This window comes from Rattus rattus, chromosome 1 (genome assembly GCF_011064425.1).
Source record: "Rattus rattus isolate New Zealand chromosome 1, Rrattus_CSIRO_v1, whole genome shotgun sequence".
Lineage (NCBI taxonomy): Eukaryota > Metazoa > Chordata > Mammalia > Rodentia > Muridae > Rattus > Rattus rattus.
The window spans coordinates 38,398,605-38,425,076 of record NC_046154.1 but is presented as its reverse complement, the minus strand read 5'-3'; the positions used below and the strand labels follow the sequence as shown (position 1 = coordinate 38,425,076).

General features: G+C 51.0%; 2 protein-coding genes across 2 annotated transcripts in view; one reads left to right on the top strand and one right to left on the bottom strand.

Moving 5' to 3' along the window:
- The window catches only part of Cfap57 (cilia and flagella associated protein 57), a 78,661-nt gene extending 62,190 nt beyond the window's left edge, over window positions 1–16,471 (bottom strand). The window contains exons 1-2 of the mRNA XM_032899181.1: window positions 16,357–16,471; window positions 15,871–16,032 (exon numbers count right to left, since the gene is read on the bottom strand). Of these exons, the coding sequence (XP_032755072.1) occupies window positions 15,871–16,027 (157 nt within the window). The 5' untranslated portion in view covers window positions 16,028–16,032; window positions 16,357–16,471. The remainder of the gene's footprint in view (window positions 1–15,870; window positions 16,033–16,356) is intronic.
- Window positions 16,472–16,509: 38 nt separating this feature from the next.
- Ebna1bp2 (EBNA1 binding protein 2) lies at window positions 16,510–21,104 on the top strand. The gene is made up of 9 exons (XM_032899185.1): window positions 16,510–16,678; window positions 16,754–16,837; window positions 17,025–17,197; window positions 17,730–17,853; window positions 18,756–18,845; window positions 19,093–19,168; window positions 19,402–19,498; window positions 20,647–20,809; window positions 20,946–21,104. The coding sequence occupies exons 1-9, from the start codon at window positions 16,613–16,615 to the stop codon at window positions 20,994–20,996; spliced, it is 924 nt and encodes a 307-aa protein (XP_032755076.1). The 5' UTR covers window positions 16,510–16,612; the 3' UTR covers window positions 20,997–21,104.
- Window positions 21,105–26,472: the final 5,368 nt, after the last annotated feature.

Sequence of the window (26,472 nt, the reverse complement as noted above, 5' to 3'; positions counted from 1 at the left end):
CAATGCTACAATGCTACATTGATACAATGGTAAAATACATTGATGCACTGGTACAAGCCTGTGTGCTGAAAAGCATGCTTTCTCTCTGCTAGGGCCAAAGCATATGAAGGGCAGGGGCTATGGCTTTCTTGCCCATTCATACACTTGTTCATTTACCAGGGGCCGACTACCTAGCAGATACTTAGTATAGCCATGCCCAGTGTAAGAACAGGCACGTCGAGAACTGTGTCCTTAATAAGGTTGTGTGAATAACGTAGTAGGGACTAAAGCAAGATGTCTACAGCATCCCTAGGCAACACAGTCCTTTGGGTCCATGGTTGTAATCTCAGTCACTACTATTTCTATGCAGCCCGTGACTGGGCTTTTTAACTGATTTTAGTTAGTCAGACATTTTCACATTGCTTTTAGCCCAGTTAATTCGGTTATTCTTGAAATAGCTTCGTCTTTCCCACAAGAGCATGCACCTCCCTCTACCCCAGTCTTCTTGGTCCCTCTTCTGCTAGTTCTTCCTCAGCTCTGGGAGGAGGGTCCCAGAGATAACAGAAGCTTCACCAGCTCAAGCGCTTTCCATTTCATCCCTCTGACCAGATTCCTTTCTCTGAGCCTAGGAATTCCAACTGCCCCTTTATATATGCTTCCACGTCTCTAGCAGACATAGCTCCTTCCTCAGCCTTTCCTGCCTCCGGTAAACAGCAGTTCCATCACTCCGGATGCTCAAACATAACAACGGTGCTTCTGTGTCTGTTTAGGAGGGAACTGGTCACGTCTCCCTTCAAAACAGACCCCAGTCTGGTCTCCCCATCCCTAAGGACTCTCCCCAGCCTGCCTTACATGCCTCATTTTAATGATATCAATCCCTTATTAACAGGGCTCTTTGGTACCCTTGTTCTTCCTTAAGTCCATCCCCCTCTGCTCTCCATGAAGTAGCCAGGGTGAACCCAGAAAGGTTAGCTGCTGCTCTGCTGAGCGTCCCATGGCTTTTTGTAACATGCCTGTGCAGTGTTGTACCTGCCATTGCCTTTGCCTTGACTCTCGATCCTTGCTTCCCCTACCCCTCTACCCCAGCTGTGCCCGGCCTCTTTGAGATTTCTCCATCACACTCATCACCCTCCAGGGATGTCACCCTTTCACCCATCCCCCTCCTAGGTGAGCATGGCCAGCTCCTTGACTACCAGGACTCATCACCAGACGTCTGTGAACCAACTCCAGTACCCGACCCATCGTCTTACACAGTCCCTCAAAGTTCTTCACGTTCCAGGTTCCATTTCCTTCTTATGAGCATCTGCATTCCACTTGTTGCTCTCCCTGAGTGTAACAGAGTCACCGTAAAGACAGGTGCGCACTTGAGTGTGTGTGTGTGTGTGTGTGTGTGTGTGAGAAGTGCCTAAAACATTTTTGTTAAATGGACAAATGACTGAGCCTCATTATTACGTGGTGACCACAGCACGCTCATTTTTACTTTTAGCTCCTTCCTCCTCCCTCCCTCCCTCCCTCCCTCCCTCCCTCCCTTCCTTTCTTTCATTCATTTTGGTTTTTCAAGACAGGATTTCTCTGTGTAGTCCTGGTTGTCCTGGAACTCCCTCTGTAGATCAGGCTAGCCTTAAACTCAGATATCCACCTGCCTCTGCCTCCTGAGTGCTGGGCACCATGCCCCCCTGAACTATTTACTTTTCATTTCACCAGTAATGGTCTGGTCTCTGTCCACATGGAGCCTGCTCTGGCCCTGTATGTTAGAGTGGTCCTTTCCTGTCTGTAGTTCTTACCAGGAGATAAAATTCAGGACACATGGAATTCTGAATTGCCTTTCCTAGATTATGTCCCAGATGCCCCAGTCCCTGGAATGCTGTGCCCAGCTGGTCCTGAGCTTACTGGCTGCACCAGCTCCAGGTTTGTCCTTGCCTGTCTCTGCCCGTGGCCTGGGCTTGAAGGATGCTCAAAGGGTGGCTGCTTCCAGAATGGGGGGTGGGGCTGAATATGTGCCTGGGACTACTCTCACATGTATGCCAGGCTCTTGGTGATACAGGATGAAGCTCCAAGAAGAAAAATGGTCAGGACTGAATGCATGAACATATGAACAAAATCATGGAAATTCAAACCTCTGGATCCAGGGTTGGGGAGATGGCTTGGTGGCTAAGAGTGTTTGTTGCCCCTGGGAAAAATAGTTTATTTAATCTGATATAGGACATTTCTTCATAGAAAACATCATTCTTTATAAAGAAATATCAATAGAATTCTCTTTATGATTAAAAACATGATTGTGAGCATTTTCATTGCTTATAGTCAACTCTTGAGAGACTTCCCAGTATAGAGACACAAGACAAAGAAACCATTATTATGGGTCCATGTGACTGTCTGTGTAGGACACACCAAAGAATCCACAGAGAAGATATTAGAATTAGCAATAGTCCAGCAAATACACTGGACATAAAAGCTAATGAATTAAAGTAAACTGCCTCCCCCTCCTTCTACTCCTTCCCTCCCCTCCCCACTCTGTGTGTGTGTATGTGTATATATGTTTGTTTGTGTGTGCGTATGTATGTTTGTTGTGTATATGTGTGCTGTGTATGTATGTGTGTTTGTGTGTGTATGTGTGTTTGTGTGTTTGTGTATATGTTTGCATGTGTGTATGTGTGTGTGTTTGTGCATGTGCAGTGTGTGTTTGCGATGGCATTCCTGTGGATGTGAGAGGACAGACATCCAGGAGTGTGGGTGAGAGGACAGACATCCAGGAGTGTGGGTGAGAGGACAGACATCCAGGAGTGTGGGTGAGAGGACAGACATCCAGGAGTGGAGGTGAGAGGACAGACATCCAGGAGTGGAGGTGAGAGGACAGACATCCAGGAGTGGGGGTGAGAGGACAGACATCCAGGAGTGGGGTGAGAGGACAGACATCCAGGAGTGGAGGTGAGAGGACAGACATCCAGGAGTGGAGGTGAGAGGACAGACATCCAGGAGTGGAGGTGAGAGGACAGACATCCAGGAGTGGGGGTGAGAGGACAGACATCCAGGAGTGGGGGTGAGAGGACAGACATCCAGGAGTGGAGGTGAGAGGACAGACATCCAGGAGTGGAGGTGAGAGGACAGACATCCAGGAGTGGGGGTGAGAGGACAGACATCCAGGAGTGTGGGTGAGAGGACAGACATCCAGGAGTGTGGGTGAGAGGACAGACATCCAGGAGTGTGGGTGAGAGGACAGACATCCAGGAGTGTGGGTGAGAGGACAGACATCCAGGAGTGGAGGTGAGAGGACAGACATCCAGGAGTGGAGGTGAGAGGACAGACATCCAGGAGTGGAGGTGAGAGGACAGACATCCAGGAGTGGAGGTGAGAGGACAGACATCCAGGAGTGGAGGTGAGAGGACAGACATCCAGGAGTGTGGGTGAGAGGACAGACATCCAGGAGTGTGGGTGAGAGGACAGACATCCAGGAGTGTGGGTGAGAGGACAGACATCCAGGAGTGTGGGTGAGAGGACAGACATCCAGGAGTGTGGGTGAGAGGACAGACATCCAGGAGTGTGGGTGAGAGGACAGACATCCAGGAGTGGAGGTGAGAGGACAGACATCCAGGAGTGGAGGTGAGAGGACAGACATCCAGGAGTGTGGGTGAGAGGACAGACATCCAGGAGTGGAGGTGAGAGGACAGACATCCAGGAGTGTGAGGTGAGAGGACAGACATCCAGGAGTGGAGGTGAGAGGACAGACATCCAGGAGTGGAGGTGAGAGGACAGACATCCAGGAGTGTGGGTGAGAGGACAGACATCCAGGAGTGTGGGTGAGAGGACAGACATCCAGGAGTGTGGGTGAGAGGACAGACATCCAGGAGTGTGGGTGAGAGGACAGACATCCAGGAGTGGGGGTGAGAGGACAGACATCCAGGAGTGTGGGTGAGAGGACAGACATCCAGGAGTGGGGGTGAGAGGACAGACATCCAGGAGTGGAGGTGAGAGGACAGACATCCAGGAGTGTGGGTGAGAGGACAGACATCCAGGAGTGGGGGTGAGAGGACAGACATCCAGGAGTGGGGGTGAGAGGACAGACATCCAGGAGTGGAGGTGAGAGGACAGACATCCAGGAGTGGGGGTGAGAGGACAGACATCCAGGAGTGGAGGTGAGAGGACAGACATCCAGGAGTGGGGTGAGAGGACAGACATCCAGGAGTGTGGGTGAGAGGACAGACATCCAGGAGTGTGGGTGAGAGGACAGACATCCAGGAGTGTGGGTGAGAGGACAGACATCCAGGAGTGGGGGTGAGAGGACAGACATCCAGGAGTGGAGGTGAGAGGACAGACATCCAGGAGTGGAGGTGAGAGGACAGACATCCAGGAGTGTGGGTGAGAGGACAGACATCCAGGAGTGGGGGTGAGAGGACAGACATCCAGGAGTGGGGGTGAGAGGACAGACATCCAGGAGTGGGGGTGAGAGGACAGACATCCAGGAGTGGGGGTGAGAGGACAGACATCCAGGAGTGGGGGTGAGAGGACAGACATCCAGGAGTGTGGGTGAGAGGACAGACATCCAGGAGTGGGGGTGAGAGGACAGACATCCAGGAGTGGAGGTGAGAGGACAGACATCCAGGAGTGTGGGTGAGAGGACAGACATCCAGGAGAGGAGGTGAGAGGACAGACATCCAGGAGTGGAGTGAGAGGACAGACATCCAGGGGTGGGGGTGAGAGGACAGACATCCAGGAGTGGGGTGAGAGGACAGACATCCAGGAGTGGGGTGAGAGGACAGACATCCAGGGGGGAGAGGACAGACATCCAGGAGTGTGGGTGAGAGGACAGACATCCAGGAGTGGAGGTGAGAGGACAGACATCCAGGAGTGGAGGTGAGAGGACAGACATCCAGGAGTGTGGGTGAGAGGACAGACATCCAGGAGTGTGGGTGAGAGGACAGACATCCAGGAGTGGGGTGAGAGGACAGACATCCAGGAGTGGGGGTGAGAGGACAGACATCCAGGAGTGGGGGTGAGAGGACAGACATCCAGGAGTGTGGGTGAGAGGACAGACATCCAGGAGTGGAGGTGAGAGGACAGACATCCAGGAGTGGAGGTGAGAGGACAGACATCCAGGAGTGGAGGTGAGAGGACAGACATCCAGGAGTGTGGGTGAGAGGACAGACATCCAGGAGTGGGGGTGAGAGGACAGACATCCAGGAGTGTGGGTGAGAGGACAGACATCCAGGAGTGGGGGTGAGAGGACAGACAGCCAGGAGTGGGGGTGAGAGGACAGACATCCAGGAGTGGGGGTGAGAGGACAGACATCCAGGAGTGGGGGTGAGAGGACAGACATCCAGGAGTGGGGGTGAGAGGACAGACATCCAGGAGTGGGGGTGAGAGGACAGACATCCAGGAGTGGAGGTGAGAGGACAGACATCCAGGAGTGGAGGTGAGAGGACAGACATCCAGGAGTGGAGGTGAGAGGACAGACATCCAGGAGTGGGGGTGAGAGGACAGACATCCAGGAGTGGGGGTGAGAGGACAGACATCCAGGAGTGGGGGTGAGAGGACAGACATCCAGGAGTGGAGGTGAGAGGACAGACATCCAGGAGTGGGGGTGAGAGGACAGACATCCAGGAGTGTGGGTGAGAGGACAGACATCCAGGAGTGGGGGTGAGAGGACAGACATCCAGGAGTGTGGGTGAGAGGACAGACATCCAGGAGTGGAGGTGAGAGGACAGACATCCAGGAGTGTGGGTGAGAGGACAGACATCCAGGAGTGAGAGGACAGACATCCAGGAGTGGGGGTGAGAGGACAGACATCCAGGAGTGGGGGTGAGAGGACAGACAGCCAGGAGTGGTGGTGAGAGGACAGACATCCAGGAGTGGAGGTGAGAGGACAGACATCCAGGAGTGGAGGTGAGAGGACAGACATCCAGGAGTGGAGGTGAGAGGACAGACATCCAGGAGTGGGGGTGAGAGGACAGACATCCAGGAGTGGGGGTGAGAGGACAGACATCCAGGAGTGGGGGTGAGAGGACAGACATCCAGGAGTGGAGGTGAGAGGACAGACATCCAGGAGTGGAGGTGAGAGGACAGACATCCAGGAGTGGGGGTGAGAGGACAGACATCCAGGAGTGGAGGTGAGAGGACAGACATCCAGGAGTGGAGGTGAGAGGACAGACATCCAGGAGTGTGGGTGAGAGGACAGACATCCAGGAGTGTGGGTGAGAGGACAGACATCCAGGAGTGGAGGTGAGAGGACAGACATCCAGGAGTGGAGGTGAGAGGACAGACATCCAGGAGTGTGGGTGAGAGGACAGACATCCAGGAGTGGGGGTGAGAGAGACAGTGAGGTGAGAGGACAGACATGAGTGGAGGTGAGGACAGACAGCCAGGAGTGGAGCTGAGAGGACAGACATCCAGGAGCTGTCTCTTATACACATCTAGATGTGTATAAGAGACAGGTGGAGGTGAGAGGACAGACATCCAGGAGTGTGGGTGAGAGGACAGACATCCAGGAGTGTGGGTGAGAGGACAGACATCCAGGAGTGGAGGTGAGAGGACAGACATCCAGGAGTGTGGGTGAGAGGACAGACATCCAGGAGTGTGGGTGAGAGGACAGACATCCAGGAGTGTGGGTGAGAGGACAGACATCCAGGAGTGTGGGTGAGAGGACAGACATCCAGGAGTGGGGGTGAGAGGACAGACATCCAGGAGTGCGGGTGAGAGGACAGACATCCAGGAGCGGGGGTGAGAGGACAGACATCCAGGAGTGGGGGTGAGAGGACAGACATCCAGGAGTGTGGGTGAGAGGACAGACATCCAGGAGTGGAGGTGAGAGGACAGACATCCAGGAGTGTAGGTGAGAGGACAGACATCCAGGAGAGGAGGTGAGAGGACAGACATCCAGGAGTGGAGGTGAGAGGACAGACATCCAGGAGCAGGAGTGGAGGTGAGAGGACAGACATCCAGGAGAGGAGGTGAGAGGACAGACATCCAGGAGAGGAGGAGAGAGGACAGACATCCAGGATTGGAGTGAGAGGACAGACATCCAGGAGTGGGGTGAGAGGAGGCGAGAGGACGAGGACAGACATCCAGGAGAGAGGACAGACATCCAGGAGTGTGGGTGAGAGGACAGACATCCAGGAGTGTGGGTGAGAGGACAGACATCCAGGAGTGGAGGTGAGAGGACAGACATCCAGGAGTGTGGGTGAGAGGACAGACATCCAGGAGTGTGGGTGAGAGGACAGACATCCAGGAGTGGGGGTGAGAGGACAGACATCCAGGAGTGGGGGTGAGAGGACAGACATCCAGGAGTGGGGTGAGAGGACAGACATCCAGGAGGGGAGGTGAGAGGACAGACATCCAGGAGGGGGGGTGAGAGGACAGACAGCCAGGAGAGGGGGTGAGAGGACAGACATCCAGGAGTGGGGGAGAGGACAGACATCCAGGGAGGGGGTGGGGACAGACATCAGGAGGAGAGGACAGACATCCAGGAGGGGTGAGGACAGACATCCAGGAGTGGAGGTGAGAGGACAGACATCCAGGAGTGGAGGTGAGAGGACAGACATCCAGGAGTGTGGGTGAGAGGACAGACATCCAGGAGTGGAGGTGAGAGGACAGACATCCAGGAGGGGAGGTGAGAGGACAGACATCCAGGAGGGGGGGTGAGAGGACAGACATCCAGGAGGGGGGGTGAGAGGACAGACGTCCAGGAGTGAGGGTGAGAGGACAGACATCCAGGAGTGAGGGTGAGAGGACAGACATCCAGGAGTGTGGGTGAGAGGACAGACATCCAGGAGTGTGGGTGAGAGGACAGACATCCAGGAGGGGAGGTGAGAGGACAGACATCCAGGAGGGGAGGTGAGAGGACAGACATCCAGGAGGGGAGGTGAGAGGACAGACATCCAGGAGTGTGGGTGAGAGGACAGACATCCAGGAGTGGGGGTGAGAGGACAGACATCCAGGAGTGGGGGTGAGAGGACAGACATCCAGGAGTGGGGGTGAGAGGACAGACATCCAGGAGTGGGGGTGAGAGGACAGACATCCAGGAGTGGGGGTGAGAGGACAGACATCCAGGAGTGGGGGTGAGAGGACAGACATCCAGGAGTGTGGGTGAGAGGACAGACATCCAGGAGTGTGGGTGAGAGGACAGACATCCAGGAGTGTGGGTGAGAGGACAGACATCCAGGAGTGGAGGTGAGAGGACAGACATCCAGGAGTGGAGGTGAGAGGACAGACATCCAGGAGTGTGGGTGAGAGGACAGACATCCAGGAGTGTGGGTGAGAGGACAGACATCCAGGAGTGAGGGTGAGAGGACAGACATCCAGGAGTGGGGGAGAGAGGACAGACATCCAGGAGTGGGGTTGAGAGGACAGACATCCAGGAGTGGGGGTGAGAGGACAGACATCCAGGAGTGTGGGTGAGAGGACAGACATCCAGGAGTGGAGGTGAGAGGACAGACATCCAGGAGGTGGGAGGACATCCAGGAGAGGGACAGACATCCAGGAGGGGGGTGAGAGGACAGACATCCAGGTGGGGGTGAGAGGACAGACATCCAGGAGTGTGGGTGAGAGGACAGACATCCAGGAGTGGAGGTGAGAGGACAGACATCCAGGAGTGGGGGTGAGAGGACAGACATCCAGGAGTGGGGGTGAGAGGACAGACATCCAGGAGTGGGGGTGAGAGGACAGACATCCAGGAGTGGGGGTGAGAGGACAGACATCCAGGAGTGGGGGTGAGAGGACAGACATCCAGGAGTGTGGGTGAGAGGACAGACATCCAGGAGTGTGGGTGAGAGGACAGACATCCAGGAGTGGAGGTGAGAGGACAGACATCCAGGAGTGGAGGTGAGAGGACAGACATCCAGGAGTGGGGGTGAGAGGACAGACATCCAGGAGTGGGGGTGAGAGGACAGACATCCAGGAGTGGGGGTGAGAGGACAGAGAGGACAGACATCCAGGAGTGGGGGTGAGAGGACAGACATCCAGGAGTGTGGGGAGGGAGAGGACAGACATCCAGGAGGAGGGAGGGAGTGGGAGAGACAGACATCAGGAGGGGGTGAGAGGACAGACATCCAGGAGTGTGGGTGAGAGGACAGACATCCAGGAGTGGAGGTGAGAGGACAGACATCCAGGAGTGTGGGTGAGAGGACAGACATCCAGGAGTGGGGGTGAGAGGACAGACATCCAGGAGTGGAGGTGAGAGGACAGACATCCAGGAGTGGAGGTGAGAGGACAGACATCCAGGAGTGTGGGTGAGAGGACAGACATCCAGGAGTGGGGGTGAGAGGACAGACATCCAGGAGAGGGGGTGAGAGGACAGACATCCAGGAGGGAGGGGAGAGGACAGACATCCAGGAGTGTGGGTGAGAGGACAGACATCCAGGAGTGGAGGTGAGAGGACAGACATCCAGGAGTGTATGTGAGAGGTCTAGACATCCAGGAGTGTGGACAGACAAACAGTGAGTGGGGGTGAGAGGACAGACATCAAGGAGTGTGGGGACGAACTCCCAGGAGTGAGGTTAGGAGACATCAGGAGTGGGGTGAGAGGACAGACATCCAGGAGTGTGGGTGAGAGGACAGACATCCAGGCGTGTGGGTGAGAGGACAGACATCCAGGAGTGGGGTGAGAGGACAGACATCCAGGAGAGGGGGTGAGAGACAGACATCCAGGAGTGGGGGGGGTGAGAGGACAGACATGCAGGAGTGTGGGTGAGAGGACAGACATCCAGGAGTGGGGGTGAGAGGACAGACATCCAGGAGTGTGGGTGAGAGGACAGACATCCAGGAGTGGGGTGAGAGGACAGACATCCAGGAGTGGGGGTGAGAGGACAGACATCCAGGAGTGTGGGTGAGAGGACAGACATCCAGGAGAGGAGGTGAGAGGACAGACATCCAGGAGTGAGGAGGGGAGAGGACAGACATCCAGGAGAGGAGGTGAGAGGACAGACATCATAGGAGTGGGGGTGGGAGGACAGACATCCAGGAGGGAGGGAGACATTCAGGACAGACATCCAGGAGGGGGGTGAGAGGACAGACATCCAGGAGTGTGGGTGAGAGGACAGACATCCAGGAGGGCGGGAGAGAGGACAGACATCCAGGAGTGTGGGTGAGGACAGACAGACATCCAGGAGTGTGGGTGAGAGGACAGACATCCAGGAGTGTGGGTGAGAGGACAGACATCCAGGAGTGGGGGTGAGAGGACAGACATCCAGGAGTGTGGGTGAGAGGACAGACATCCAGGAGTGTGGGTGAGAGGACAGACATCCAGGAGTGGGGGTGAGAGGACAGACATCCAGGAGTGTGGGTGAGAGGACAGACATCCAGGAGTGTGGGTGAGAGGACAGACATCCAGGAGTGTGGGTGAGAGGACAGACATCCAGGAGTGTGGGTGAGAGGACAGACATCCAGGAGTGTGGGTGAGAGGACAGACATCCAGGAGTGTGGGTGAGAGGACAGACATCCAGGAGTGAAGGTGAGAGGACAGACATCCAGGAGGGGAGGAGAGGACAGACAGACATTCAGGAGGGGGTGAGGGAGAGGACAGACATCAGGAGGGAGGTGAGAGGACAGACATCCAGGAGTGGGGGGAGAGGACAGACATCCAGGAGGGGTGAGAGGACAGACATCCAGGAGGAGAGGACAGACATGGGGGGGAGAGGACAGACATCCAGGATTGTGGGTGAGAGGAAAGAAGGACAGACATCCAGGAGTGGAGGTGAGAGGACAGACATCCAGGAGTGGAGGTGAGAGGACAGACATCCAGGAGTGGGGGTGAGAGGACAGACATCCAGGAGCGGAGGAGAGAGGACAGGCATCCAGGAGAGGAGGAGAGAGGACAGACATCCAGGAGTGGAGGCGAGAGGACAGACATCCAGGAGTGTGGGTGAGAGGACAGACATCCAGGAGAGGAGGTGGGGGTGAGAGGACAGACATCCAGGAGTGGAGGTGAGAGGACAGACATCCAGGAGTGGGGGTGAGAGGACAGACATCCAGGAGTGGGGTGAGAGGACAGACATCCAGGAGTGTGGGTGAGAGGACAGACATCCAGGAGAGGAGGTGGGAGGACAGAAATCCGGGAGTGGTGGGTGAGCGGACAGACATCCAGGAGTGGGAAACGAAGGGACAGACATCCAGGAGAGGGGGGGAGAGGACCGACATCCAGGAGTGAGGTGAGAGGACAGACATCCAGGAGGGGAGGTGAGAGGACAGACATCCAGGAGTGGAGGTGAGAGGACAGACATCCAGGAGTGGGTGAGAGGACAGACATCCAGGAGTGGGTGAGAGGACAGACATCCAGGAGGTGAGGAGAAAAGAACGACATCCAGGAGAGCAGGCGAGAGGACAGGCATCCAGGAGGGTGGGTGAGAGGACAGACATCCAGGAGTGGTGTGGAGAGTACAGCCTGCAAGAAGAGGGGGGGAGAGGACAGACATCCAGGAGTGGGGTGAGAGGAGACATCCAGGAGTGGGGGTGAGAGGACAGACATCAGACATCCAGGAGGACAGACATCCAGGAGTGGGGTGAGAGGACAGACATCCAGGAGTGGGGTGAGAGGACAGACATCCAGGAGGGAGGTGGAGGACAGACATCCAGGAGTGGGGGTGAGAGGACAGACATCCAGGAGGGAGGGGAGAGGACAGACATGGAGAGAGGACAGACATCCAGGAGTGGGAGGTGAGAGACAGACAGGAGTGGGGGTGAGAGGACAGACATGCAGGAGTGGGGGTGAGAGGACAGACATCCAGGAGTGTGGGTGAGAGGACAGACATCCAGGAGTGGGGGTGAGAGGACAGACATCCAGGAGTGTGGGTGAGAGGACAGACATCCAGGAGTGGGGGTGAGAGGACAGACATCCAGGAGTGGGGGTGAGGGACAGAGAGGACAGACATCCAGGAGTGTGGGTGAGAGGACAGACATCCAGGAGTGTGGGTGAGAGGACAGACATCCAGGAGTGGAGGAGAGAGGACAGACATCAGAGTGAGAGAAAGAGGACAGACATCCAGGAGGGAGGGTGAGAGGACAGACACCAGGCGTGGAGGGGAGGAGACAGACATCCAGGAGTGTGGGGACAGAGAGGGACAGACATCCAGGAGTGTGGGGTGAGAGGACAGACATCCAGGAGGTGGGGTGAGAGGACAGACATCCAGGGAGGGAGGTGGGACAGACATGGAGAGGACAGACATCCAGGAGTGGGAGGTGAGAGGACAGACATCCAGGAGTGGGGGGAGAGGGACAGACATCCAGGGTGAGAGGACAGGGGTGAGAGGACAGACATCCAGGAGGGAGGGGTGAGAGGACAGACATCCAGGAGTGTGGGTGAGAGGACAGACATCCAGGAGGGAGGACAGACATGGAGAGGACAGACATCCAGGAGGGGGTGGGTGGACAGACATCCAGGAGGAGGTGAGGACAGACATCCAGGAGTGGGGTGGAGAGGACAGACATCCAGGAGTGGAGTGGAGAGGACAGACATCCAGGAGTGGAGGTGAGAGGACAGACATCCAGGAGTGTGGGTGAGAGGACAGACATCCAGGAGTGGAAGTGAGAGGACAGACATCCAGGAGTGAGGCAGGGTCTCTTTGCAGTTCTCTGCTGTGCATGCCAGGCTTCTGTGGAGTCTCCGTCTTTCCACAGAAGCAATGGGGTTACAGATGTGTGCTCCCACTCCTGGCTTCATGTGGGTTCAACTTCAGGTCCTCACACATGCCTGGAGAGTGCTTTACCTACTTAGCCATGTCTTTAGTTAATACGGTTCATTCTTGCAGAATATTTACATGGTTTATGATGACTTTTACTTCATTAAAACTAAGAATTATTGTTCATTCATAGATACCACAAGGAAGAAAAAAAGCACAGGCTTCAGAAAGGAAATATTTCTTTCTTACTTGTGGGACTGGGAGAGGCACCCTGCTTCCCATTTGAGCTAAGGCCTGAAACCCCAGTGACCCTGAAGGGACTGTAGGTGTTTTCACCTGACTTCCAGGCACCAGGCCCCTGTCACAGCCCTCCATCGATTTGTGGCCATCAGTCATGTAAGGGCAATGCCCCAAGCCCCTCCACAGGTAGAGGATGTGACCACAGGTCTTGTAGACTCAAGACAGACCTCCATTATAATGAGGTACCTTAAGGCCTGGAGGCTTAGCCAATGAACTTTCCTTCCCAGACACTCCTCCCTGAGAAAGGTATTTAATCTCAGGCCCACCCTGAGAAGTGGGGTATGGTTCTACACATCCCCTTTCCACCATGACAATAAATGCTTTAAAACCATGGACTGGGCTGGAGAGATGGCTCAGTGGTTAAGAGCATGGACTGCTCTTCTAGAGGTTCTGAGTTCAATTCCCAGCAACCACATGGTGGCTCGCAATCATCTGTAATGGGATCTGATGCCCTCTTCTGTTGTGTCTGAAGACAGCTACAGTGTACTCACATACATAAAATGAATAAATCTTTAAAAAAAAAAAAACAAAAAACCATGGACTGCCTCTTTTCATCCAGATCCACCATGGGGAGCCATGGAGAAGGCCTTCACTTACAGAGCCACCATCTAATCTCCTGTAGAAGGCCTCTCTGTGCTCCCAGCCACAATGGCTGTCACCAAGCCCAAATCCACCCCAGTCAAGCCAAGGACTATCCCCACAGGACCAGCTGGAGCCCCTCCCCTTCTCCCCCTCCTACCCCAACCCAGATCATGGGCCCCCACTTTTCTCAGCTCTTCCGCTGCATCCCAGCAGTGCCTGGATGCCAGAGAGCCTGAGAGCCAGATGGCCTAACCTCCTTGCAGGCCTGGGGACCCTGAGCCAGCTCAGGCTGTCCTCAGACTATGTTTCCCCACATCTGGAGCGGTGCCCCCACGGCTTCCCTACAGCACTGGGGCTAAGCACACAGTCAAACTTCAAATCCTGCCTGTGGAGGCATAGAGATGCTCCCAGGCAGGGCCAAGTAAGGACTGGTGATGGGTGCAAGTAGGGGCTGGAATGCTACCCTTGAGAAGAAAATATTTTTCTCATTTGACCTTAAACTATGTTCTGCTGTGTCCTATTTCGGTGGAAGTGGCTCTCATGCTCTCTTGGTTATGGTGAGTATATTTTGATAATAAGAAGAGGGATGATTTGTTATATGAATATTTTGAGAAGAAGCCTTTGCTTAGTCTTATTTCTTTGTTTAGTCTTGCCTCAGTTGTTCCTGGTATGATGGGAATAACAATCTTATGGTATCTTGCCAAAATGGAAATCGAGGCAATGCATATTCATATCTATATAAGGATTAATAAAGCTTGCAACTGCGTGCAGTTGCTTCTGCCTTTGCTCTGCATCCCCTGTGTCCTGGTCCATACCCAGGGCCCCCAATGCACTAGACGGTGACACCTGCCTCCCCAGCAGCTGTGCCCTGTGGATGAGCGGACGTGGGACCCCACTAACCCTACACTTAGCTTTATTTTGTTTTTGTTTTCTGAGACAGGGTTTCTCTGTGTAGCCCTTGCTGTCCTGGAACTCACTTTGCAGAACAGGTTAGCCTTGAACTCAGAGATCAATCTGTCCCTGCCTCCCCAGTTCTGGGATTAAAGGCACCACTTGGCTAATTATTTCTAACACATATACCTGACAAATGTTTAGCATATAGAATATTTAAAATGTGTGTATAACTAAATGAGAGAATTACCCCTTAGAACAAAACCTTACAAAAGTAATTGAAAAATTGGTAAAACTATTAACATAAAATTAAGGATATTCCATAAATATATGAAAAGATACTCATCTTAATTAGTAATGCAGACATGTATCTAAAACAACAAGATTACTTTTTTGGATTACTAGGATTACACACACACACAAAAGGAAGTTGGACAATACCAAGGGTTAATGAGGGTGGGGTGACAGGGACCCTTATGCATTGTTGGTGGGAATTTATAAACCAATATGGTCACATTTCTCAGTAATCTTAGTTTTGGTTGTGTGTCCTGGAAAATCTTTGCAGATGTGTGAATGTAAGAGTGGTTATGTTTCTAATAGCAAATAATTGTTATTTTCTCCATGGCAGTCAAATTAGAATGGCTATATAATGTCTGTGTATTTGCATTCCCAAATTGGAATGCCATATTGCAATGAAATGGACTCAGTTATATGTGTGCAACAGAAAGACTATTATTCCATTTGTAACAAATAAAAATTGTGAAAGCAAGCGCATACTTTGTATAAGGTTACACAGATGTGTGGTTAAATTGTGTAAGACCCAAGATAGGCTGGTGTGGGTGTGGGGATGGGTTGAGCGGAATGAAGAAGTTCTGAAACTGGCTGATCCTGGGTGTCTGAGGGCACAGGTCTTTATGTAATAGTAACTCATTAATGATTACATATATGTAGTGTGGTCTATTACATATGCATATGAAGTAATAAAAATGGTCAATGCAAAAAAAGTGGGGAAATATTATGAATATCATTGCCTAGACTAATGTAAACAGAAAACAGGAGGTAGGTTCTAAGGGAGGTTATTTGTCACTTAAGATAAAATTTCCAGTGTCTCCATCATATGAGGATTTGATGAAGGTCATGAACTCTCGAAACTATTAGACTCAAAAGAGGTTTCTGGTGAGGACAAACCCGACTGCAGGAGAATGCAAGAAAAACCACTGTTTAAAATAACTCTTCTCTGAAGTCACTGTGAAAAAGTACTTTTAAAATGAGTGTTATTTTATGTGTCATTCTGGCTACTTGAGTTGGGTTAATCTATGATTAAACAGTGTAAATCGACATTTATTTTGTCTGCATTTATAAAACTATGTGGATAACCCAGTTATTAAAAAAAAAAAAGATCTTCCCAATCGTTGAGATTGTGCGGTTCAGTGCAGCACATGCCTTTAATGTATGTGTCAGGATGGGAAGGGTGGGTTTTTTTTTTCTTTTCTTTTCTTTTCTTTTTTTTTTTTACCTGCAATGAATTTTTGCCATTTCTGATCTAGATTGTACTTCACACAGTGATTTCCTGAAGGAAATATAACGATCTGCTCATCGAAGAAGAAGATGTTGTTGGTCACGTGAGACCGAAGACCAAAAACATGAAGCGACTGAGCTACCACGGTGGACATGGTACCTGTCAAAGAGTATTGTAAAAGATTAAAAAGAGAGGGGCTGGAGAGATGGCTCAGCCGTTAAAGGCTAGGCTCACAACCAAATATATAAAAAAAGAGGCAGGCGGGTGGGAGTAAAGACACATAGTGCATCTCCCTGCCCCGCCCATGGCCCCGCCCCACCCGGGGCCCGCCCCACCCTGACCCCGCCTCGCCCCTCCATCGCCCCGCCCCCAGGCTCCTCTTCCTCTTCAGCCCACTCCCGGGGCTCTTTCCAAGCTTTGCCTTCCTCCCATGCACTCCCAACGCCTCCAGGCCTTTAGGTGGACCCCAGAGAAACTATTCACCTCTTGCTTCACGACTCTGGGTTACTAGACAACGTAGCGACCCGCAGGTGTTCTTCCTAAAGAGCCGGAGCAATCCGGGCACGCCCAAACGCCAGAGCAGTTCCTATAGCAACGAGAAAACCGGAAGTTTGGCTCTGCACCCGGAAGCGGAAGTACCTGTTGAAAAGCCAGAGGCTAGTGGAGAAGTTGCTGGCGCTGGTTCGTCTCGCGGGCACGTGGAGTGGCAGCCGAACCTCGCGGGGCGGGAGGCCGCGAGATGGACACCCCTCCGCTCTCAGACTCGGACTCGGGGTCGGATGAGTGCCTGGCCTCAGATCAAGAGGTAGACGCTAGCGGGGTAGGGGGTGGAACGGGAACTTTATTTAGCTCTTCAGTACTGAGGCGTTCTGGTCTATAGTTGCAGGATGCGTTTACCCGCGGACTCCTAAAGCCAGGCCTCAATGTCGTGCTAGAGAAGCCGAAGAAGGCGGTGAATGACGAGGTGAGCTCGTGCGAGGGTCTGGGTCCTTGGAACGGGATGTGCACAGGCGCTGTGCTTCTTGGGAGACCGATTCTTGTGGGAAAGATGTACCCCTGCGCAGCGGGCGTCATCCTTGTGGGTTTTGAGCATAGGACTTTGGGTTTGAGGGTTCGCGGTTCTCATGAGTGCCGTGTCTGACTTTACCTAGAATGGCCTGAAGCAGTGCTTGGCTGAATTCAAACGGGATCTGGAGTGGGTTGAAAGGCTCGATGTGACCCTGGGTCCTGTGCCTGAAGCCAGTGAAACTCAGTCAACACCCCAGAACAAGGACCAGAAGAAAGGTGTTAATCCAGAAGACGACTTCCAGAGGGAAATGAGTTTGTACGTTTGTTGTCTGTCTCTACAGAGTTACAGAAGGAGGATCTTAGTGTGTCTGCAACCTCAGGGGCACTGGGGAGTTAGCATGAGCCAAGAGAGTGGAGCTAGGGGGTTCCTCTGGTTGAAAGAATAGATTCATTCTTAGACCATTTAACCAGCACCCTGCTTGAGGGATGTTTCAAAATAATTCATTTGAAGTTTGGATGCCTCCAATCGTCAGAACAGACCTTTGCCTAAGGAGTGCTTGAGTGGTCTTTCTGTAACGATTGGGAAACAGTTCATAGTTTGCTCAATATTTTTTAATAAGCTCATTTTAAACCTTCTTATTCTTGGAAGTATTTTCCCTTTCTAAATAAACATAAAGTGAAATTTCAGTTATATATGAAATTAGTGGAGTTTTAGTTGACTCGTTTGTTTTATCTTGCCAGTGAAGGTGGGATGCGACAGCTCTGAGGTTAGTTAACTTCTGAGAGGCAGTAGGAAGAAGCAAATGCCTCTCCCGCTCCCCTCATTTCACTCTGTCCTGTAATTTCAGCTACCGCCAGGCCCAGGCCGCTGTGCTTGCGGTATTACCCCGACTCCACCAGCTCCAAGTCCCTACGAAGAGGCCCACTGATTATTTTGCAGAAATGGCCAAGTCTGATCAGCAGATGCAAAAGGTAGGTTTTTCCTCTGGAAAGCCGAGATTTCTCCTGAAGTGTATTCGTTCCAGCTGGCTCATTTCCTGTAGTCTTTCAAAAAGGAAACAAAGATTTATATTATTTGTAACTAGTATTTCTATAGTCTCTGCTTCAGAGGCATGGCAGTCACTTAGATAAGTTAGGGAGAGACGGTCTGGAAGAAGTGTGGTCCTTGCAATAAGAAGGGTTGTGTATTTCCTCTCTGGCAGGGTGAGTGGAATGGTACAGACACAGTAGTCTTATAGTTCTGAGTCCAGCAATGCCAAGAATACTATTGCTTCTAGACCGGTTTTTCTTCTCTGGGCCTTTAGCTTTCTAGAACCGAAGGCTTGATATCTAGCTAAGATATGGTATGATTTAGAGTTAGGGGGATTTGATCGTCATTCAACTTTGGGAGAAAAAAACTTGATGTCCCACCCAGGATGTATTTAAATTGTACCATTGGTGTCAGTCTTCATCTTAGAGAATTACAGGTTGTACCCCAAGAAGCTGCCCGTGTGAGACGAGCACAGATCGTCTCTCTCTCACAGTCACACTGATAACAAACGCTGTCAGTACAGTGTGTGTGTGATTGAAGAGGCAAGGTGTGAGTGTGCAGGAACTTTATTACATAGGTGGGCCATTAGAGGAGAAGGCTCAAGTTTAGCCTTAATTGGGGGAAACAGGTCCTGTGTGACAAACAGGCAGCTCTGTGACAGAACATGCCTGTCTGGAGAGGCAGGGCCACTTCTCAGCAGTGGCTGCCCACTGACACTCAGCTTTAGGACTGTATTGTCCTTAATGTGGAAATCTGGGAAACTCCACAGCTTTCAGAGCTAGTAAAACTTGGAGCCTCCTTCTAGTGTGCTCCAGATAGTGCCTAACAACATCCCGTGCTTTAGATTCGACAGAAGCTGCAGACTAAACAGGCTGCCATGGAGAAATCTGAAAAGGCCAAGCAACTTCGAGCGCTTAGGAAATACGGAAAGAAGGTGAGAAAGGGCACCTGTGTGGAATGGCACCGCCGGGCACGCCAGGGCCGATCGTGGTGGGGTTTGGTTCTGGCCCCGAGCATGTTTGATCCTGATAAAGTGTGTCTGCTAGTGTCCCCGAACACAGGTTCTCTTGGCACTGTGGGACACCTGGGTGTATCCAACATAGTGTGGTAGCAGCGGCTGAGCTGGCAGTGTCTAGAGTCACGGTTTGGGATGCAGGACTAACCATGTATCTGTCTCACAGGTGCAAACTGAGGTCCTTCAGAAGAGGCAGCAGGAGAAAGCGCATATGATGAATGCCATCAAGAAGTACCAGAAAGGTCAGTGTGTCTGTCTGCTAAGAATGTAGGGAAACCTGCGTATCAGTGCCTTAGAAGTGAGGGGATTCTCTAGTTCTTTGAAGTTATCTTGGCTTTCATCTGCTAGGCTTATGTTTGGGAAATGTTGTGGGGAACAAGATGTGCTCCTTCAGATGCAGTTAGGGAATAGCAGCCATGTCTTGAATGTTCCCAGACACACACTGGTGCTAATGGCAATGCTCTTCCCTACACAGGCTTCTCTGATAAGCTGGATTTCCTTGAGGGCGACCAGAAGCCTGTGGAACGAGGTGCAAAGGCAGGAGGAGCTAAAGGCCAGCAGATGAGTAAAGGGTAAGTAAGGGTTTCCGTTTGGTTTTGTCTGTGATGCGAGACTTGTGATGGACAATAGTCAGTCTGGTGAAGGAACCCCCCAGGGAAGCCCTCCAGTGTGGGGCACTGCCCCTCAAGGGTCAGACACTGTGGGGTGTGTCCCTGAATATAGCAATGTTTGAAGGTAGAAGTTAGTACCTGGATCATTTGAGGTGAGTGTCAAATGACTCTTCTACTCCATGACCCTCAGAGGGATGGTGGGAAGTCCAGCCAGAGAAATCAGATCTGGGTCCAGACACCACTAGGAGGGAGGCTTCGAGCACCCCCTGTACTTGCTCCATTCACTGTGAGGCAGCGCTTTGTGCCTCAGTGCTGTGGAGCTTCACAGAATCACTCTCCGCACAGGTGGACATATCAGGGCTTTAGTGTGGCCTGTCCCGGCATAGTGTGGGCATGGCATCCTGGTGAGCCACCCTACCCGAGCCTAATGTGAGGGACATGAACATCAGGGCAGGAAGACCTTGGCTGAGCAGAGGCACAGAGATGTGAGGCCAGGACTTAGGGAACCTTCATCCTGTTGGCATTAGGGGGACAGACTGGTTTGACTCAGTCATGCTCCTGGTTTGAGAAGGTAAGAGAGTTGTGTGTGTACATAAAAGGTAGTTAGGGAAGTGGACGTTTAGTCTCCACTTCCACAGCAGCCCCAGGGAGCAAGGGCTGATTAAGATGTTAGACAAGCAGGGAGAGCTCTGTGCTGGCCCGGTGGTAGGAGGTACCAATGGCAAGTTGGCATTTCTAAGGAACTGGAGCCAGTCTAAGAGGGGAGGCGGCATGGTTTGGCTAGACAGAATTTGGGAAGATTTTAAAGCTTGTTTCATCTGAGTGCTAACTGTGGTTTTGTCCATGAGGGCTGAACTAGCCTGATTGCATTACAATGGATGCCAGTGGAAACAGGAAGCTGGCAGCGCTGTTTATAGATCCCTTCTGCCTTTTCTTTGTTGGTTTTCTTTCTCTGGAGTTATTTCATGAACAGATGAGTTTGCCTGGGTGGTTTGTAGAGTAAAAGCCAAGGAGAGCCCTAAGGACCACAGAGACGAGCTTGCAGCTGTCACCCAGCCAGAAGGCTTGTGGGGTTTACAGTGTACTATCCCTGGGAACACCTTTTCCAGGCCCAATGCCAAACGAAGATACAAAAATCAGAAGTTTGGTTTTGGCGGAAAGAAGAAAGGCTCCAAATGGAACACACGGGAGAGCTACGACGATGTCTCCAGCTTCCGAGGCAAGGTGGCTCACGGCAAGGGCCCCAGAAGGCCTGGGAAGAAAGGGGCAAACGTAAGTGAGGGGGCCAGGTGGGGGCTGATCAGTCCCTTCTCAATTCCCTTTCTACCCCCCTTGCCTCCTCCTCACCCTGGCACTGAAGGCCATGTGCTGTGTGTGACAACATGTGGTCTTTGTTTTGTCTGTGCAGAAGAGACCCGGAAAACGTACAAGACAGAAACTGAAAAGCAAAACCCGCTGAACAGCACCATCCTGTGTAACGAACCAGGAGGATGCACAGCACACTCAGTGTTCGTCCTGATTTTTGTAGGAAATTATTTTAATAAATTAAACCTATGGAAGAAAGATACTCTTGGGTCAAAACCAGATACTTTTTAAAAGATGGAGAAATTTACACATTAAAAAATATTGCTGCTCCTCAGCTGCGGTAGTCCACACCTTTAATCCCAGCACTTGGGAGGCAGAGGCAGGCCATCTGTGTGGAGTTCAAGGCCAGCCTGGTCTATAGAGGGAGTTCTAGGATGGCCAGGACTGCACAGAGATAGTCTTTCTTGACTAGAAGAATATTGCTGTTTATTGGTAATGCCTTTCTTTTGGTAGCTGCGGGTTGAACCTACTCACTTTTTCCTCATTCTCCAAACTCTCCTTTTATCTCAGTCCCTGAACTGTCACAGCCATTTCTCCGGTGTTCTGTGAGAGCCCGGGTCTGGCATAAACTGTCACGTGGTCTCTGTTAGGCCATCCAGATTGGTCCCTTACTTCTTGGGCCGGGTATTTTCCTTTCTTAGTTTTTGCCTTTTGCTGTGCACCACTTTTAGGATCTTTTAAAGAAAGGAAACAGCTAAAATTTCCACTTCCCATTCTGAAACTGACTTTAATTTGACCGATATGAATTGTGGCTTAAGATGTGAGGGCCCCACCCCTTGTCCTGCTGCCTCCTGTAGCCGTGGGGCTTCTCATTCCCTGTCCTTCTCTCCTAAGCTCTTCTGACGTGGGAAGCCTATGGTGCTCTGCTTTCTGGGCTGGTGTTTATTCTGTGATTATGCTATTAAGAGTCAGGCTTTAAAACTATTTTGTTGTTTTTCAAGACAGGGTTTCTTGGTGTAGCCCTGGCTGTCCCGGAACTCACTTTGTAGACCAAGTATGTTTAAAATCAACAGACAACGCCTGCCTCTGCCTCCTGAGTGCTGGGATTAAAGGTGTGTGCCTGACAGACTAATGTTTTCCATTTTGGAAAACTGCCTAGTAACCCCTCCCTGCCATTTTATCATCCCCGGAATGCCAGTTTTCCCCCAGTGACAGTATCCTGATGTCCCCATGTCAGCTCCCCCAGTGACAGTATCCTGATGTCCCCACGTCAGCTCCCCAAGTCACAGTGTCCTGATGTCCCTGGAACGTCAGCCCTCCCCCAGTCACAATGTCCTGATGTCCCCGGAATGTCAGCTCTCCCCCAGTCAAAATGTCCTGATGTCCCCGGAATGTCAGCTCTCCCACAGTCACACTGTTCTGATGTCCCTGGAATGTCAGCTTTCCCACACTGACAGTGTCCTGATGTTTCTAGGATGGGAATGGTAATTTTTGAGAATAGTTTTTTCTGTCCCCTTCATCCTGTTTGAACTATTTTCTTCCTTGGACATTTGGCTCCAAATTATATTTTGTTTGGGATGTTCTCAAACTGTAGCCCAAGCTGGCCTCAAGCTGATCCTTACCCTCTCCCTCCCAAGTGCTGGGATTGCAGGCTTGCTGGCGTGCCTGGTCAAAAAAGGTATTTGTGGCTATAGTGTGTACAGTGTGTTGGTGGTAATCAGTCAAGATAATGGACACTTGTGTCTCATTCTCACTGCCTTGTGTCTAGAGTTTCCTGCTTCTGAAAGAGCAGGTGGCTGTGGATTTCACAACCCCTTCCCCACCCCCTGTCCAGTAGACACTTGGATTTAGAGCCCTTTCTACCCTGTCTCCCTTTCACGAATAAAACATTGCCCATTTCACAATTAAGGTGCAACCCTATATCCTATACCTTTAAGTAGTCCCTCCTTTGGGATTATTTTGCTGGTGTTTTGTAGAAATGTACCTGTGGTGGTTTGCATATGCTTGGCCCAGGGAGTGGCACTATTAGGAAGTCTGGTCTTGGAGTCAGTGTGACCTTGTTGGAGGAGGTGTGTCACTGGGGGTGGACAGTGAGACCCTCCTCCTAGCTCCTCCAGATGGGAGCCAGTGTTCTAGCAGCCTTCAGATGAAGATTTAGAACTCTTCAGCAGCACCATGCCTGCCTGGACTCTGCCCTGCTCTCGCCTTGATGATAAAGGACTGAACCTCAACCTGTAACAGCCCCAATGAAATGTCCGTGTAAGAGGTTGGTCATGGTGTTTCTTCATCACAATGCAAACCGTAACTAAAACACCAAAACTTTTGTTGCTCTATCAAAATATCTGAGTTGGAAGTACTTCATAAAGAAGGGTTATTTACCTCAACTTTGGTCAGTTTAGGAACAAGATGGTATACCATTCCTTTTAATCTGACGAGGGCAGCATGGCCCTGTGGTGGCATGATGATGGAAGGTAGCAGAGGTTGTGGGGTCGGCCTTGTTTAACTTGCTTTTGTAAGAACTAAATTTGACACAGGTACCCACTCCACCAATGTCAACACCCCTGCGACCCAGTACTTGCCCCTCGGACTCATCTCTTAAAGGATCTCCTTATCCCACCACCTAAAGGATTGTGTACCTTCAGCATGTGAGCCCCTGGGGGACACACAGAGATACAGGGGCGGCTTTCCTTAGTGTCCGCTGAGCCTTGCTGGTTGGGTTGGAGATGCTGGATGCTTGTGAGAGCCCGCAGGTGTGTCATGTGGCCCCTTCTGGTGCTGGGTTCTGCTAATGCAGTAGTAACCAGCTGGTCTCCACTCTCCTCTCATTGTGCTGGAATCATGCTTTGTTTTTAAGAAAACTGAAAATAAGACCTGCATGTATTACTAAGAAGAAGACTTTCATGTTTTCTTAGGGCACACTGGTGCACACACGGGACAGTTCTGGTTTTATATGCTAGTGAATTTCTAAAAGCAAATAGTTTTGATGAGTTCATTTCAGCTAAAAGTTCTGGTCACGCAGGTGTGTTTTTAGAAGACCTGACATTAACAGTTAACAGCATCTCCAGAGTCTAGTAGTATAGCATCTCATTATTCCAGCGTGAGCTTCAGAAGCAGAAGCTTTGAGTTCTGTGTGGAACATACGATTTAGGAAAATGGTTTGCCATGCTAAGTTATGAATGTAACATCCTTTTATATAAGGCTTAGAAGTGACTTTCTCCCCTTTTATTGAGCAAAGGCAGATAAGCAGAATCCATTTTACTGACTCAGTTTCTTTTGTAGGACTACTCTCATGTCCTCGTACTCCATCCCTGAGAATAAATTGACCAGTACACACAAGCAGTATCCATATTGCTTGAAGGAAAGTCTTGCCCTGCCTTGAAAAGGAGGCTGTTCCCAAGGCAGGGCATTTGTACTTTGTGCTCTGTACAGTTGTGACGTGCATGGATTTCACTTGCCAATGAAATTTCTGTCCCTTACGTGTTGCTGGGAAGCTGTTCTGTTACATGGGAACCACTCGGCAGTTCTTCGGTCTACAGCATCATTATATGAAAAGCTCAGCTTGGTGATCTCCGCACCTTTCAGAGTCTGTTTGTGGTTGTCATTCTGCCTGCTACCCATTTTAAAGACTCACGGACAGCACAGTGTAGTTCTGTTGCCTTCTTGTCCCACACAGCAAGCAGTGGTGTTACTGTGGAGATAGCTGGTGTTGGGGTGTCTCTAGACTTGAGACATCTACTCAAAGATGCAGCAGAGGAACACAGTGATGTTCCCAAAGACGTGACGTTAGCAACAGACTTTAATGGAAAAAAAAAAAAAAAAGACCTTCAGAGACTTCATGATGGTGAAAGCACAAATGGCTAAAATGTTGGGTGGGAATCCAGACAGGGGAGCTAGAAAGGCAATTTGTCATGGTAAAAGGGTGGGGCCAATGAGATGGCTCAGTGGTTAAAGGTGCTTGCTGCTAAACCTGATGTCTTGGGTTCGGTCCCAGGGATCCACATGATGATAGGGCAGAACCAGCTCCTCCAAGTTGACCTCTGTCCTCCACGTGTGGACACACATGACAATACAAAGTGTAATTTTGAGAAAAGGATGCTTCATGGAAGAGCACCAGCTTATTGCATGCTAGGTCCTGGGTTCAGTCTGAACCAAAAAGAAAAGCTTACTCAGTGTCACAAGTGATGTGGTAAGACAGATGACACTTGGATCATAGTGAGCTGTTTTACATTATAGCCTACTAAACACACATTAATTTTATACATTTTCTTCTGTGTTGAATGGTCACCATTAATGACATAGCAATTTGGGGAAAGGTGAGAGCAGAAATATGTTGACTATGAAAAGGAACAGTCCTGTAGGAACACAACAATCCCTTTCAGAATTAACCTTAATCACCGGGCTGGAGAGAGCTCAGCAGTTAATGGCTGCTCTTCCAGAGGATTCCCAGCACCCACATGGCTTACAACTTCAGTTCTAGAGATTTGATGCTTGCTATTGACCTCCACAGGTACCAGGAGCACACAGAGTACACATACATTCATGCAATCAGAACACACATAATTTATTTTTTATATCATAAAGGTTCACTTCTGCCCCTCAACTCAACTTCTTAGGTAAAGTGATTGGAATGCATTACAAATTGATAACTGACCGGATGACCAGTAGGATCTTCCAGTGTTTTCAGTATAAGGTATGCAGTAGAAGTCTTTGGGCCTGAAATTCATATGTGTGAACTGACAAATCAAATCAAATGATACCTGGCCACCCAGTGCTACTTCCGAGCTGCTGTTGACAGTGTTCACATGGTGTTGCTCTGGGTGGTGGTGACTTTGGTGACATGGGGAGGGTAAAGGCTTCTTTGGGCCAACAAAAACAAAGACACAGAAAACAAGGAGAGCAGATACTTGGATTTTGTATCTGCTGAAGTTTCCAAACCATCCAAAGGAAGATGAACCTCTCCCTTCCCAACCTGGGAGTGGTGCACAGTATTTCCTTTGTGATTCAGGCAACAGGACCATGGCTCTATGTTGCAGCTATAAGGACCTTGCACACCATGCTGATCTCATTATGTATACCAGTCCACGGTTGTTCACACAGAGCCTTCTGTGCTATAGGATAGAACTGATCCGTAACCAGACCTTATGCGTCCTGTATTCTCAGAGCAATGAAGCTCCAAGGATGAGATCTGCATGTATTAAGAGTGTTACTTGTCTCGTTGCTGTGCTTTAAAACAAAACAAACCCCCAAAATATTAAAAAGCCCTGACGAGGCAGCAATTTAAGAGTTTATTTTTTACTTACAGTAGTGTATCATGGCAGGGAATTCACAGCAGTAGGAGAGGGAGCAAATTGGTCACCTTACAAAGATAGCCAGGAAGCAGAGTGGTAGATGCCGGTGTTGGGTTTCTCCTTGTGGGATCGAGGCAGCCCACGTCTAGTGAGCATCTTCCCACTACAACAACCTAATCAAGATACCATTCACAGATGTCCCCAGAAGCTAACCCAGACACTCTCACAGGCATGCACAGAGGCTAGCCTACCCTAGATAACCCCCACAGGCAATGCCAAGTGATCCTGTCAAACTGACGGTGTTAACGTCAAGAGGGGGAATGTTCTCTTCAGAAGCATTTT